General features: G+C 60.3%; 1 protein-coding gene across 4 annotated transcripts in view; it reads left to right on the top strand.

Annotated features, from left to right (window-relative positions):
* The window catches only part of LOC142823387 (maestro heat-like repeat-containing protein family member 7), a 31388-nt gene extending 17190 nt beyond the window's left edge, over window positions 1–14198 (top strand). The window contains exons 2-11 of one of the 4 annotated variants that reach the window (XM_075914401.1): window positions 10455–10558; window positions 10873–10995; window positions 11530–11597; window positions 11713–11818; window positions 12089–12184; window positions 12347–12451; window positions 12852–12987; window positions 13217–13311; window positions 13560–13712; window positions 14077–14198. In XM_075914401.1, the coding sequence (XP_075770516.1) occupies window positions 10455–10558; window positions 10873–10995; window positions 11530–11597; window positions 11713–11818; window positions 12089–12184; window positions 12347–12451; window positions 12852–12987; window positions 13217–13311; window positions 13560–13712; window positions 14077–14094 (1004 nt within the window). In that variant the 3' untranslated portion in view covers window positions 14095–14198. The remainder of the gene's footprint in view (window positions 1–10454; window positions 10559–10872; window positions 10996–11529; window positions 11598–11712; window positions 11819–12088; window positions 12185–12346; window positions 12452–12851; window positions 12988–13216; window positions 13312–13559; window positions 13713–14076) is intronic. The other 3 variants (XM_075914400.1, XM_075914399.1, XM_075914402.1) reach the window with 3 other exon arrangements.
* Window positions 14199–14918: the final 720 nt, after the last annotated feature.

The following is a 14918-nucleotide window of genomic DNA, read 5'->3' as shown; positions in this document are numbered from 1 at the left end:
AAGGCGGCAGTGTAGACAGGCAACATGAATTTCTTGCACAAAAAACCCCTACGGCTAAAATGGCCATCAGAGCTTTCTTGTGCAAGAGAGTGTCGACACTGCCATGGATGCTCTTGTGCAAAAGCACATCTCTTCCACAAAAGCACACGGCAGTGTGGACACGCTCGTATGGAAGACCTTTTGCACAAGAACTCTTCTGCAAAACAGTTCTTGTGCAAGAAGCCTGCAGTGTAGACAGAGCCCACGAGTTTCAGAGGGGTAGCTGAGTGAGTCTGTAACAGGAAAAACTTAAAACACAACATATAGTCACCTTAAAGATTAACAAACCGTGTCGATGGGATCATGAGCTTTCCTGGGCATAGCCCACTTCTTCAGATGACTGGAGTGTTGTATGTCCAGAACCAAAATGAACAGGGGAGGAAAAAATGGGAGGGGGGGGAAAGGAGGCAGGGGGTATGTAAATATCACAGGGAAAACCCAGCTGGTATGTAACGGGCACCACTGATAAGAGTTGTTTGGAATTTCCCAGGAACCGATCGGGGTTTCTTAGGAACAAGTTTAAAACGGGGTGAGAATCGGGGTGAACTGGGTGGATGCCTGGGTGAGGGTTGTGTCGAACAACGCAGGGAGGGAAAAGCAGGAGCGTGGGGCGTGAGGGCAGGTGAGCGCTGCGGTGAAAGCCACGTGCGCAGGCCGGGCCGGGCCGGGCCCCTCTCTCCTCCAGCTGACTAGCAACTTGCAACTTCCACTGCGGGCCCACGTGGCCCTCGAAGGGCAGAGCTTCCCCTTCCCTGCGCCTGCCCCTGGGGCCCTCCAGCCAATGGGAAGCGAGGGCTAATGTTGCTGGTGTTTCAACATTCGGAGCCGGCTGGCACAGCTGCTGCCGCGGGCCCGGGGGCTGCGAGCAGGCAGGAGGCGGAGGTGAGGGGCGGGGGGCGGTGACTCCTGGCCCCGCAGCGCAGGGGGTTCCGGATCCGTCCGGGGTTACCAGGCCGCGCGCTCCCCTCGCTCTTGGAGGCGACGCTGGTGCCAGTGTCTGCTTCAATGCGACCCTACAATAACAAGCCCCAATCGGCCGAGTTGCTGCTTGTTTCACCTCGTGTCCCCCTGCGCTGCAGAAATCCTTCCTGTGCTGGGCCAGCCCCGAGACACGGGGTTGCCCCTGGATTGTAAGCAAGCTGCCCCCTTCTCCCCCATGCTCCCCGTTCCCTGAGTATCAGTCCTGCCCCCGCAGCCTGCACAAATCTTCATCCTTTAGGACCAAATAGGAAGGGGAGGGGGCGAGGGATTATTTTCTTTATTCCCACCCCCCCTAACGGAAGGAGCTGTTCTCTGTGTCTGTGTTTACAAACCAAGGAACGTGTTTCTCCCTGGTTTGGGTTGGGGTTTTTTTTTGCCTGTTTCTTGACAAGATTGATTGAAATGTTGGTCTGACTAGAGTAGTCCCCAAGTTTAGTGCCCTGCCCTGAAGCAGGACGAAGTCAACCAAGACCTATGGGTTTGTCTAACCCTGTCTAATTCTTTCTTCCCACCCATGCTTCCCCAGAAGGGATCAGACAGGCTGTACACAGCGGGTGTTTAAGTCTCAGCTTGACAAAGCCCTGGCCGGGTTGATTTAGTTGGGATTGGTCCTGCCTAGAGCAGGGGGCTGGATTTGATGACCTTCTGAGGTCTCCTCCAGCTCTATGATTCTATGATTCCCTCCCCTTTCCTTCACCAGCATTAATATCCTTTTGCAGTGAGTTCCAGAGGTTGATTATACACTTCAAAATACGGCCATTTTAACTAGAGCTGGAAGGAAGTTTTCTGAGGGGATGTTTTTCCATTGGAAAACGCTGATTTTAGTGACCTTTTGTTTGGAAGGGGAAAACTCCACCATTTCAGAACATTAAAATGTAGTTTTCCATTCCTGAAATGACTCTTTGTTTGGTCTCTTTAAAGTTTATCTTCCGTAATCCACTGTAATAAATTTTTAAAAAGTCAAAATCTAAACAAAATGTGAATTTATTTGCAGAACTGGGTGTGATCAGGAAAAAAAAGTCAAAATCCTGGAATTTCTAGTCCCAGTTCAACCCTACTTTTAGCCACCTTGGTGCCAGGGATGTAAAATCTCATTTAATTAGCTAACCAGTTAAACAATACGTTGAACCAGTTAACCGATTAAATGGGACACGTAGGGCGAGTGGTCCCCCTGCGTGTTAAAGATGGACTTGGAGCAGCCCCAGCACCTACCCCCGTGGCACACTGCTGTGACTGCTGAGCAACCCTACCCGTGGTGTGCCAGAGTGCCCTGTGCCTATGGCTGGTGGAGGGCTGCTCCAGCCCCCACTGGTTAACCATAACCGGCTTACTGGTTAACCGTTCACTTCCGAACTTGGTGTCCCCACTGCTAACATTAGGACAGTGGTCCCCAACACGGTGCCCGCATTTGTATGCGCCCGCCAAGTGCTCAGGGCTGGCCTGGCCCCGGGCACGTGGCACATGTGCGGTGCCGGAGCTGGCCCCGGGCGCATGGTGCACGGTGAGCGCCGGCCCCGGGGGCGCCGCGGATTGGCTGCCCGCGCTATGGCCACGTGGTGCATGGGGGGAGCGCAGGCCCCGGGCGCGTGGCGCTTGCAGGGTGCGCCGGCCCCGGGCGCGCGGTGCTTGGGGGAGAGCGCCGGTCCCGGGCGCGCGGCGCTTGGCGGGGGGCCCGGCCCTGGGCGTGCGGTGCTTGTGGGGGGGGGGGGCGGCCCTGGGAATGCGGCTATGGGGGGGCCCCGCCCGGCAATGTGGCTATGGGGGGTCCCCGCCCGGGAATGTGGCTATGGGGGGGTTCCCGCCCCCAGGTGCACAATGGGGGTCCCCGCGCCAGGGCGCCCTGCGGGCAAACGGCCACGCCCCTTGGCGCCGGGAAACCTCAAATGGTTGGGGACCACTGAATTAGGAGAAGCCGTTGGCTGCCTGCCCCGCCCTGCCCCATTCCTTCTTTTACATTCCCCTGCTCCCATGGGGGTCACGCTGCCCCCCTTTGAGAGCTGATGCTGAAAAGTGCTGGGAAAGCTCGGGGCGATTATCTGCCTGACCCCGGTGAATAGGAGCTGGCAAAGGCCCTGAAGTGTGACAGACCCTGGAGCTGTGACCGGCCCTTTCACCCAGCAGGATGTGCCGAATGCCCCAGAGGACCAAGGGATGGTGGGCGTGGCACTTCAAGCACACCTTGATTTTCTTCTGTCAGGGCTGGGGCATCGGACCGTCCAGGCTGGGTTCCTGTGATTTCCCGCGCGTGCTGGGCGGATGGTTTCCTGTCCAGTGCAGACTGCCGCTGGTGCGGGACCTCTGCATATAAACGCTGGGTAAGTCCTGGTGGGTTTTTAATGGGCAGTGTCATGTGGGTTGGTAACTCAGGGTGCCCCTGTATAAAACTATGGGACACCAACATCTTGAATACTGTGTACAGATGTGGTCTCCTCACCTCAAAACAGATATTTTGGCCTTGGAAAGGGTTCAGAAAAGGGCAACTAACATGATTAGGGGTTTGAAACGGGTCCCATATGAAGAGAGGTTAAAGCGATGGGACTTTTCAGTTTAGAAAAGAGGAGATTGAGGGGGGATATGATAGAGGTCTATAAAAACATGAGTGGTGTGGAGAGGGTGAATCAAGAAAAGTGATTTATTAGTTCCCATAATAGAAGAACTAGAGGACACCAAATGAAGTTAATGGGTAGCAGGTTTAAAACTAATAAAAGAAAGTTCTTCTTCACACAGGGTGTAGTCAACCTGTGGAACTCCTTGCCAGAGGAGACTGTGAAGGCTAGAACTATAACAGGATTTAAAGAGAAGCTAGATAATTTCACGGAGGTTAGGTCCATAAAAGGCCATTAGCCAAGAGATAGAAATAGTGTCCCTGGCCTCTGTTTGTGGAAGGCTGGAGAAGGATGGCAGGAGACAAATCGCTTGATCATTGTCTTTGGTCAACCCTCTTTGGGGCACCTGGTGCTGGCCACTGTCAGCAGACAGGCTACCCAGTACTGCCGTTCTTATGTTAGGGTTCTTGGTTGGGGCACAGGGCAGAGCCCATCGGTTCAGAGCTGCTAAGAGCAGAGTTATTTGCACTTACGTCCCAGCCAGACTCCCTCGTATCCCCTAACACAGGGCTGGGGGGATCCTTTTTTGGGTCGGGGGCCACAGAGAAATCCGTCGGGCCTTGTAGGAGTTGGGCGGCAGGAGTGGAGCTTAGTGCCTACGGGGCCAAGGGAAACAGAGAGGGCACCATGTCCACAGGGCCGGGGTGCCATTTTCCCTAGGGCCTCTGGGGGGGTGGGGGGGGAGTGTGTCTATGGTCTAGGAGCCAGGGCCCACCAAAGATGAATCCGACCCAGGCTCTGGTACATCTCTGCAGCGCTGCCGGCCGGTTCCCCCACCTCTTGGTCCTCAACCCAACTAGACCCGCTTCCCGACGGCTGGTTGCCCCCCGGCCAGCCCCGCTCCCTCCAGCCCCCTCCCAGCCAGCCCCGCTTCCCGGCGGCCGGTTCCCCCCCACCCCCTCTCTTCCAGCCAGTCCCACCCCCCCCCGGCCCCTGCTGTTCGGTATTTTTTTTAAACCATCTGGTAACCCTAGCAGGTGGGGGTGAAAAGTGCATGGAAATGCCCGCACAGGCGCGTCTGGGAATGAGATGCTGCTCTAACATCTCCGCCTCTGTTCACTTCCAGCCCCTGCCTCGTGGCGCTGGCCCCCCGTGGCCTGGGAGGGCTCCCCAGGCGCACCATGGCCCGGCATAGCAAGCTGCAGAAGCACGTCCTGAGCCTATACAGGCAGTTCCTGCGCACCGGCCGGGAGAAGCCGGGATTCCTGCCTCGCATCCAGGCCGAGTTCCGGAAGAACGCCAGCATCCCCCGGGCCGACGTGATGCACATCGAGTATCTGCTCCGCCGTGGCCAGAGGCAGCTGGCGCAGCTCCGAGACGCGAACACCAAACAGATGGGCACCTTTGTCCAAGCCAAACCGGAGGAGCAGTGACCCCTGCTGGTTGGCGCAAGCGTCTGTCTTGTACTGGGACGGTTGGGGGTGAATTCACAGATCAGCCTTCCTGGTTCTCACATCCCTGTGCACCCCTCGTGTCCAAACACAGGTGCCTGGCTTGGCATTTGCTGAGCTAAGGTGTCTTTATTGGCAGCCAAGCTTTTAAACAGTTCAGGTGTGGATGGGTGATCTGGAGGAGATGCTCTTGTTTCCAGGACCTGGTACACAATTCATTCTACCCCTGCTGGCTCCTCTCTTCGGGTATGTCTACACTACAGCGCTAGTTCGAACTAAGCTAATTCGAACTAACGCGTCTAGAACTAAAAACTAGTTTTGCTAATTCGAACTAGCAAGTCCACATTGAGTGGACTCTGAACAGGGCTTAAGGATGGCCGGAAGCAGTGCCAGCAGGGCATCAGAGGAGGACTTAGAGCGTGGAGATGCAGTCTCAGGCTAGCCGAGGGCTGCGCTTAAAGGGTCCCGACCCCCACCCCGGACAGACAGTTCTAAGGGGTGCCCCGCTTGAAAACCAGTCCTGGCTTGGAGTGCCCGGAGTACCTACACTGGGCACATCACACCACTCAGCCATCAGCCCGGCTGCACTTGCCGCAGGCTGCCATCTGGGGAGAGGGGGTAATCGGGGGGCTGCAGGAGAGCTTCCACCCCCAGAAGCCTGCAGAGCCAGCCCAGTCCTCCCCATCGGGGGCTCGTACCCCATTCCTCCCTCACCTCCTTCCACTTACCCTTCCCTAGCCCCCCTTCTTATTGATGTACAAAATAAAGATAACGTTTCTTCCAACATTGACTCTGTCTTTATTGAACAAAACTGGGGGAGACTGGGAAAAGGAGGTGGGAGAGGGGAAGATTAAGGCTGGGAGAGGGGAGGGCAACTAACATGATAAGGGGTTGGGAACAGGTCCCAGATGAAGAGAGGCTACAGAGACTGGGACTGTTCAGCTTAGAAAAGAGGAGACGGAGGGGGGACAGGATAGAGGTCTCTAAAAGCAGGGGTTGGGTGGAGAGGGTGCATTCAGAAAAGTTCTTCATGAGTTCCCATAAAGAAGGACTAGAGGACACCAAAGGAAAGGACTGGGTAGCAGGCTTGAAACTAGTAAGAGAAAGTTGTTGTTCTTGACAAAGCAAATAGTTAACCGGTGGAACTCCTTGCTGCAGGAGGCTGTGAAGGCTACAACTAGAACAGAGTTTAAAGGGAAGGGAGATCAAGTCATGGAGGTTGGGTCCATGGAGTAGTCTTAGCCAGGGGGTAGGAGTGGTGTCCCTGCCCAAAGTTTGTGCAAGGCTGGAGAGGGATGGCACGAGACAAATGGCTTGGTCACTGTCTTTGGTCCATCCCCTCCACGGTCCCTAGGGTTGGCCGCTGTCGGCAGACAGGCTACTGGGCTAGATGGACCTTTGGTCTGACCCAGGACGGCCATTGTAAGCTCAGGGCTCAGGGTCGGGGGTCTCAGTGGACCCCCTTGATTTTCATGCAAACCTGCTCCTGGGTGGCCAGGCTGGCAGCTCTCCTGCCCTAGATGGCCACTTTCCTGTGCCTAGTGCGGAGATCGTGGACGAGGTCCACGATGTCCGCACTAGCCCAGGAATGTACCCGCCTCTTGCGGTCCCGGGCAAGCTTCCGGGAGCCGCCAGCCTGGTCCCGGGAAGAGGGGGTGGGCTGGGGGACATCGGGTGGGTGGCTCTGTGCCGTGCCAGGTGCAGGGTCTGCTGGCTGGGTGCTAGCAGGCTTGCACCTGGCACGGGCACCGTAGCCAGCCCATGCCCCTTTAAGGGGTCCGGGGCCGGGAGGGGGGCATAGAGTTTCCCTGGTGTTGGCCAGAGTGGCCACCAGGGAAACCTGGGGAGGGCTAGCCTCCCACTCGTTCAAATTAAGGGGCTACACAGCCCTTAATTCGAACTAGTAAGTTCGAACTAGGCTTAAGCCTCGTAAAATGAGGTTTTCCTAGTTCGAACTAAGCGCTCCGCTAGTTCGATTCAAATTCGAACTAGCGGAGCGCTAGTGTAGCGGCTATGAATGTTAGTTCGAACTAACGTCCGTTAGTTCGAACTAACATTGTAGTGTAGACATACCCTTCCATCCTTAGCCAAAGAGGAACAAGCCAGTTAGCCCAGGGAAATAAAAGAAAGGGAGAGCGGTGACGGAAAACCCTGTGTCTGTCATTTTTTCAAATGATCTATCTTGCCTAAAAGCCTGTCAGGGATTGGGCTCTGTTGCAGGAGGTGCTGGCGAAACACTCCGTGGATTTGGGTGCTACAATTCCTGAGTGTCGTCCGCCTTCCTGCCCCCTCCCCCCACCGAAGCGCTTTGGAAGGCTCACAAAGGACAGAGACCTGCCTTTTGAAAATCCGACTCCCCACCGGTGTCTCAAGACAGGCGGCTCTCTCTCGCCAAAAACGGAGGCAGCAGCGTGGGATGACAGGCAGCCAGGTCGCAAGGGGAGGTGCTTTTTAGACCAGTTCCCTCCTGGCACTCCGTACTGCTGCCTCTGTATCAGAGGCAGCAGCACAAGCTGGCAGCAGCCCTTGCCTGGGGGCTGGGTCTGAGCTTCTGGACCTGGTGCAAACTGGAACTGAGCCGGGCTGCCTGCCTGCCTGGCTCCTAACACACTGTAAATGCAGAGCCGCAGAGGGGGTAGGTCCCGCACCCAGCGCGAGCCAGGACTGAGACAGCTGGCCCCTGGGGACTATCGAAAAGTCAAGTAACCGATAAGAAATCATGAGGTTAATTGACTACTCAGTAAATATCTAACGTCCCTAATCCCTTTTCATAGTTCCCCTCTGGACTCTCTCTCCTAAAGCATGGCCCTGAGATCTGGACACAGTGCTCCAGCTGAGGCCTCCTCCGTGCCAAATAGCTAGGAGAGTGACCTCCCATGTCTGCCGTACGTCTCCTACCACGCCCCAGGGCTATGCCCTCTTACTGAAGGGCTTTGTGTCTGAGATAGCTTCTCTCCTAGGCTACGTCTACACAACGAGTTTTTTTGGCAACAAATATGCTAACGAGGGACTCTATGACACGCAATGTCATTTGCATATTTTCTGCCGATCCGTTTTTGTGCTCGGGGTTTGTGCGCAAAACCAAGCCATGTGGATGTTTACTTTTTGTGCAAAAAACCCCCTTTTCCCACAAGATCCCTATTTCTGCAAAAAGGCCGACTGATCTTGTGCAAAAAGGGGCTTTTGCCTAAAAAGAAAACATCCACATGGCTTGTTTTTGTGTGTTCTTGCGAAAAAACTTGTGGCGCGTCTACACTCTACGTGTGTTCTTGCAGAAGTAAATTTGCAGTAAAGCATCAGAGAACAGGGCTCCTTGCACAGGAGTTATTCCTCTCCCGACGATGACTAAGCCCCCTTTGTGCAAGAGCTGTTGTGCAAGAAGGCAGCGTGGACGGGCACCAGGGGCTTCTTGAGCAAGACACTTTTATGGCTAAAATGACCATCAGAGCTTTCTTGCACAAGAGAGCGTTCACACTGCCATGGACGCTCTTGTGCAAAAGCCCATGGCAGGGTGGAGGCACTCTTGCACGAGACCTTTTGCGCAAGAACTCCGGCGTGAAACAGCTCTCGTGCAAGAAGCCTGCAGTGTAGGGCAGGGAGCAGCCTATGAGGGAGGGGGAGGGACCCCTAGTAATGGCTCAAACTTCCCAGGGGGGTGGCCAGAGGCAGGACATTTGCCTGGCAGGGTGGGGGGGGGCGGTGACCTCACAGGGGCTTTGGGCAGCCCTCAGCATATAAGGCAAAGGGCAGGTGGGGAGGTGATGACCTCACAGAGGGACCCACATCTCAGGCTGATAAAAGCGGGGGGCGGGCCCAGGGGACTTTGGAGACCCCCGGTTGCTTTAGCTCTGGTGCGTCTCCTCCTCACGGTTCCTTCGCGTTCTGTGAGTTCCACATCCCGACACCTTTGTGACGAAGGTAAGAGCCCCCAGGGGTTGGATCCCGCCCGGGGCCGGCTGGGTTCCAGGCAGGCCCAGCCCTCGGTCAAGGGCCAGAAGGTGATTCCTCACCTGGGCTGCGTCCTTAGCGCCACTGGGGCTTTCTCCTGGTTGGTTTCCCTTTTCCTCCATCCCCCCACATTTCTGCTCTGTTCTTGCCTCCTCTGTGACCTTCCCTTGCTGCCTCCCCCAGCTTGGGACCCAACAGACTAGCTGAAGGACGGGGGGTGGTTTGCAGGAGCCGTGGGGTGGGGGATGCAGCCCCCATTGTGGGGACTGGGGAGGTGGGGCTGGAACAAGTCTATGCCGGTGTCTTTGGGGAGAACGCTCCACCCCCCACACCTTAGATTCTCCCCTGATTGGCCAAGAAGGGGCTGTTGATGGGCAGGAGACTCGTGGAATGAGGAGTAACGGTAGTTTGAACTAGGAAGCCTAGTTCGAACTACCTAGTTCGTGCCCCGTGTAGCCGCGCTGCACGGGGTTCGAACGAGCGGGGTTTTAAAAATGGCGGCTCCCCGCTTATGCAAATGAAGCCCGGGAAATTCAAATCCCGGGCTTCATTTGCAAGTGCGGTATGCCTACATTACCCTCCTAGTTCGAACTAGCGGGGTAGTGTAGACATACCCTCAGGTCCTTGCAGTGCCTGTGCAAGACCGAACCGATAAGCAAGGGGCCATTTGGGGGCTGGGGGCAGTCGCTCTGGGGAGCTGGAACCCCTGGATTTCGTTCATCAGGCTGCGCCCCAAGCTCCCCTTTGCTCCCCTCATTTCCAGCATGGCCAAACGTTTTCGGCTGTGGTTCAAGAAAGCCCTGAAGATGGCCCCAGGGCCGGTGGGGAGCAGCTTCTCCGTCCCCGCGGGCGGGGAAGCTGAATCCCACCAGCTCGGGGCGACTCGCCCACCGGCCAGGCCCCCCCGGACCTGGCTCCAGAGGCGGCTGGGCAGGCGGGACCCAGCCCAGCGGGGGAGCCGGGTAGGGTGGCTCTGGGGCCTCCTCTGTGGAGAGAAACACCTGCCCCGGGAGCCCAGCCCCCATTACCACCAGGGGGCATCGCCCTGCCCGGCCCCCGGGGACCTGCCAGTCTCCGGGAGCCCCCAGCCCGTCGCTCCCCGCACCAGCCCCTGCAGCTGTGGGTCCAGGTCCGTCAGCAGCAGCGCCTGGGCCTCCAGCTGCAGCCGGGCCACCTCCTGCAGCCGCTCTGACCCAGGTGAGGGGCCGTGAACACGCTGGGCCCAGGGGCTCACCCAGTACCCGGGGGGGGGCGGGGAGGGGCAGCCCCAGTGTCTGCCCCGCAGCCAGGGCAATGGATGGGGGGGGGCTGCTTGGCTCTCTTGTTCCTGGTGGGGGCTCTGCTGAGGGCGTTGGCAGATGTGAGGGTGGCAGGGGGATGGGTCCCTGCGAGGGGCGTGTGGGGCCCAACCTGCCCTGGGTCCCTGACATGGGGGCGCGTGACCCCTGCTGGCCGCTGGAGTCACCCTGGTCCCTTCCCTCCCGCACAGAGCCCCCCTGCGCCTCACCGGAGCGCTGCCAGGAGCGGGTGGACTCCCGGGTGGAGGAAGGGGCCATCTATGACATCGAAGAGCAGCTCCACACCCGGGACACGGTAGGAACCTTCTCCACACGGGGGGGACCCGAGATTGTCCGGCCCCTTCCCAGCACGTTCCCCCCCCTCCGGGAGGGGCTTGTCCCTGGGGATCCTCCTGGGGCCCCTTCTCCTGCATGACCTGGACCCCCCAAGCTGGGGGCTCTTGTCATGCACCAGCTGGGCCCCCACAAGCCTGAGGCAGCAGTTGGGGGGGGAGTGTGGGTGCTTGGACAACCGGCAGCTCCCACCTCCACTCCTGGGAGACCTGAGCCCTGCAGCTGTCCGTGGGGGGCAGGCAGGCCCCAGGCTCACAGACTCTCTCTGGGGTGCAGAGCCCAGCCGCCCTGCAGCGGTTCCTTCTGGCCGTCCCCCTCGCCTGCCTCGCCGCCCTCCAAAGGGGCGAGGACACCCTGGCGCCGCGCTGCTGCAAGGACACCATGATGGCCAGGATCGTTGTAAGCGAGTCGCGGCAGCCGGGAGGAGGGAAGGGGATACGTGGGGTGGACGGGGGTCTGCCTGGGCCATGGCGGCGGGTGGGGGTGCTGGATACGGGATGGGTGGAGCCAGGAGGGCTGGAGGTGGACATGGGGAGGGCGGGTGGGGATGCTGGAGGAGGGAGGGACACAGAAATGGGGCAGGTCTGGGGTGCCGGACAGGAAGGGGGATTCGGGACAGGGAGGGGTCTCCCCGGGCCATGGGGGGCTGGAAGGGAGCCGAGCGGGCTGCTGGGGATGCGCCTGGGGAGCAGGGATGAGGAGGTTCAGAGGCTGGTCACCAGGGCAGGGAGGGGCAGGAGACGGCCTGGGGACAAGGATTGAGCTGGTCCCGGTTTGGGAGGGGGGTGCTGGGAGGGGCCCTGTGTCGGGCAGGGGGGCTACAGGGCAGCGGGAGGCAGTGGGGTTGGATCCTGCTGGGTGGGGGCGCTGGCCGTGTGAGCGTCTCTTGGGGGCCCAGCCTCACACGCCCCTTTGTCTCCTTGGGTCTCCCAGGAGATCATGGAGGACTCGCCCCCCCCGCTGGTCTTGGCCGACTGCCTCAACGCCGCCTGCAGCCTCAGGTACCGACCCCCCCCCCCCGCCGACTCCCCCCAGAGCAGATCCCCTGGCCAGGGAGTGGGAAAGTCTCTGTCTCCTGCTGCTGAATTAACAGCCTCTGCCCCTCTCTCCTGCCAGCACCTTGCAGCCTCCCCTGCGGGCCCAGCTCCTGAGCCCCCTGCTGACGGCGGCCGTGGGACAGACTGTGTCTGGGGACTGGCAGCAGGAGCCCATCCACACACAGGTACGTCCCTCCGGGCCCTGCTCCCGGGCTGGGCTGGAGCTCCAGAGAGGAGGGGGGGGGGGCAGAGGGAGGGAAGAAGCTGCAGGTTTGGATCCTTCCCTCCAGGGTTCCCGTTGCTCTCCCGGGGGGCCCGTCCCTTCCATGCCCAGCCTGGGCTCCTCCCTGCTCTGCGAGGCGGCTCAGACCCTGCTCAAGGCTGCACCCCGGAGCCAGTGGGTGGCCTGGATTCCCCAACCCCCCTCTGACCCAGGGCTCCCCCTTGTCTTGCAGCAGTTCATCCGGGCCCTTCCCTACGACCTCCAGGCCCTACTGGCGAGCCTCCTCGCCGAGTCCCCAGACACGGCCCGGCTGCAGCTCATAATGGAGGTGAGCCCCGTGGGGGGGACGGGGCCATTGTCCCTGCTTCCTCGGGGGGCCGAGAGAGGAGCAGTGTCAGTGGCTGGGGGGGGCACAGTCCGAGAGGAGCCCCAGGCTCTGCCCAGAACTGGCGCCTCCCTACGGGTCCTGACCTGCCTCTTTCCCCCCCAGCACCTGAGCCCGTGGCTGGAGTCCCGCCTGCCCCAGGAGCGAGCCAGGGCCCTTGGCAGCACCACGGCCCTGCTGGGAGTCGCCACCACCCTCCCAGGGTTTGACGTAAGTGACCTCGGAGCCGGGGGGTCTGGGGCTGCAGGGCGCGGGGCTGGGAGCGTCCCCGGGAGGCAGAGGCAGGGCCGGGAATGGGCCGGGAATGGGCCGGGAATGGGCCGCGTTCTCCTTTCCCCGGGGAGGGGCGACCCTGGGCCCTTCAGGGGGGCTCTTGAGGGACTGGGCCTGGGGACTGGGGAGTGGCCGTCAGTGGATCCCCTTGTTCCACCCCCGGAGTGACCCTTCAGTCGGGGCCATTGCTCAGGGTTGTCTCCTCGCAAGGCCGGCCCCGCCCCGCCCCGGGAGGTGTCTCTGTCCGTCCCCCGAGCTCAGACCCGCCTCGGCGGCCGTTTGCATGGGACGTGCAGCCCCAGGATGCTGAGGGACCCCCCCTCTTCTCTCCCCTCAGAACTCCGCCGACTGGCCGAGGATGGGTCACCACGTGGCCCAGCTGGGCCTTTTTATTTCGGACCCATCCGAAGACGTCAGCCGGCTGGCCCGGGAGGGGGTGCACAGCCTGTATCAACTCCTCCTGCACCACAGGGGTAAGGAACCCAGCCGGGACCTGGGCCCCAGGGACACCCTGAGGGTGCCGGCGGCGGGGGGAGGGGACCCAGCCCTTTTCCCCCAGACTGGCCCAAGGGGGGATGCGTCCCTCTGTGTTCCCCTTCTGCCCCCTGTGCCCCTCCATTTGCCCAGGGATGCCTGCAGGGACCCGTGGGAGGGGAAGGGCTCAGACCTGCCAGCAGAATGACCCTGTTGTGTCTCTTGCAGGCCTCAACATCCACCAGGCAGAGGACCTGTGGTGCAGACACTACTACAAAGAAAGATGGGTCCTGGCTCACAGCAACAGCGTGCGGGTGGGAGAGGTAAGGACGCGCTGCCAGGGCAGGGCAGGGCTCGGGGGTGGGGCTGGCTGGGGCCCTCGTGGGGGTAGGAGGGTCTTGGGGGCAGGAGGAAGCTGTGACCTGGGGCAGGGGTTGGGGTGCCGGGTGAGGAGAGCGTCTGGGTGCAGGGTCTGGAAGGGAGTTTGGGGGAGGAGGAAGCTGTTTTAGCCCCAGGAGTTGGGGCCGGGCTCTGGGCCGTCAGCTGAAACCTCCTGTGCTCTTGATTCCAGGTCTTTGGGCAGCTCTTCACAGCAGAGCAGGAGAAAAGCTTTTTGGACAAGGCTCTGCTCGCTGCCCGCTCCCCCCTGCGGCGCCCCAGCCAGGCCGGGCTGGTCCTGGCCCACGCCCTGCATGGGCAGGCCCATCAGCTCCTGGAATACATGGTGAGCAGCCGGAGCAGATGCAGGAGAGTGGGGCAGGGCCAGGGTCTCCTTCCCATCCCCTCAGGGAGTCCCCCGCCCCTTTCCTCAGGCTGCCCCCACCCCACGTCCCTGCTGGCAGAATCCCTCCTGCCCCTGCGAGCGTCCTTGGGGGTGGGGGAGGCTCTGAACACAGAAACTGTCCTAGGAGGCGGGAGGGGGCCGAGGTGTCAGGAGCTCTGCGGGGGGGGGGGGGGGGGTCAGGAGCTCACCCTGCGGGCCTGACGGGGGGTGACCAGAGAGCAGGGGGGAGGAGGGTGGAAATGCTGGGGGGCCAGTTCCCCTGAGTCCCCAGGGATGAATGTGACGGATTCTGCTTCCCTTGCAGCAGGAAGACACCCAGTGAGAGCAGCAAGAGCTGAGGAGCCAGCAGCTGCGTCCCCCTCCCCCCAACCCTCCCAATTGTATTGAATTGTATTTACATTCTCATTAAACAATGTTTCAAAAAACATTTGGATCAGGCTTGGTCAATAATTTGTAATGGGGGGGCCATTTTGGCAACTGATCAAGGGCCACATTTCTACCGAGGGCTTTGGGGTCTGGAAAGGGGCGGTTGGGTGCAGAAGGGAGCTTAGGGGAGGAGCCTGGGTGCAGGGGGGGGGTATGATCTGGGGCGGTGGATAGGGGTGCAGGGTCCAGGAGGGGGTATGGGCGCAGGAGAGGAGTCTGGCCTGGGGGAGGGGCTCTAGGGGGTGCAGGTCTGGGAGGGAGCTGTGATCTGGGTGAAGGGGGAGCAGAGGGTTTGGGGGAGGGGTGTGGGTGCCAGAGAGGAGTCTGGCCTGGGCGAGGGGTGTCGGGGGGTGCAGGGTCAGGGAGGGAGCTGTGATCTGAGGGAATGGGGGACGCAGGTTCAGATGGTCGCCTGGGACAGGCAGGCGGGGAGGGGACGTGGGCGCCAGGGGCAGGCTCTGGCTGGGGAGGCGCCTACCTAGGCAGCTGCGTATGGGGGAGCCCGACTGTCACCTGAGGGGATGGGGGAGCTCAATTTTCAACTGTGGGGAATGGAGGAAATACTGTGGAGTGGAGGGAGCGAGATGCGGGGGGTGAATTGTTCCTGGAGGGGAGATCTCCCTGGCTTGGGTGGGGGGGGGGGCGTTTCCAGCAAAGCCCTCACATAAGAGGGAGACAGACGGGGGGGGGTAGGGAGAGGACGGGGATGGGCAGGGCAGG

This window comes from Pelodiscus sinensis, chromosome 33 (genome assembly GCF_049634645.1).
Source record: "Pelodiscus sinensis isolate JC-2024 chromosome 33, ASM4963464v1, whole genome shotgun sequence".
In the NCBI taxonomy this organism is placed as follows: Eukaryota; Metazoa; Chordata; order Testudines; family Trionychidae; genus Pelodiscus; species Pelodiscus sinensis.
The sequence above is the reverse complement of the archived record's forward strand: the minus strand, read 5'-3'. Positions and strand labels throughout refer to the sequence as shown.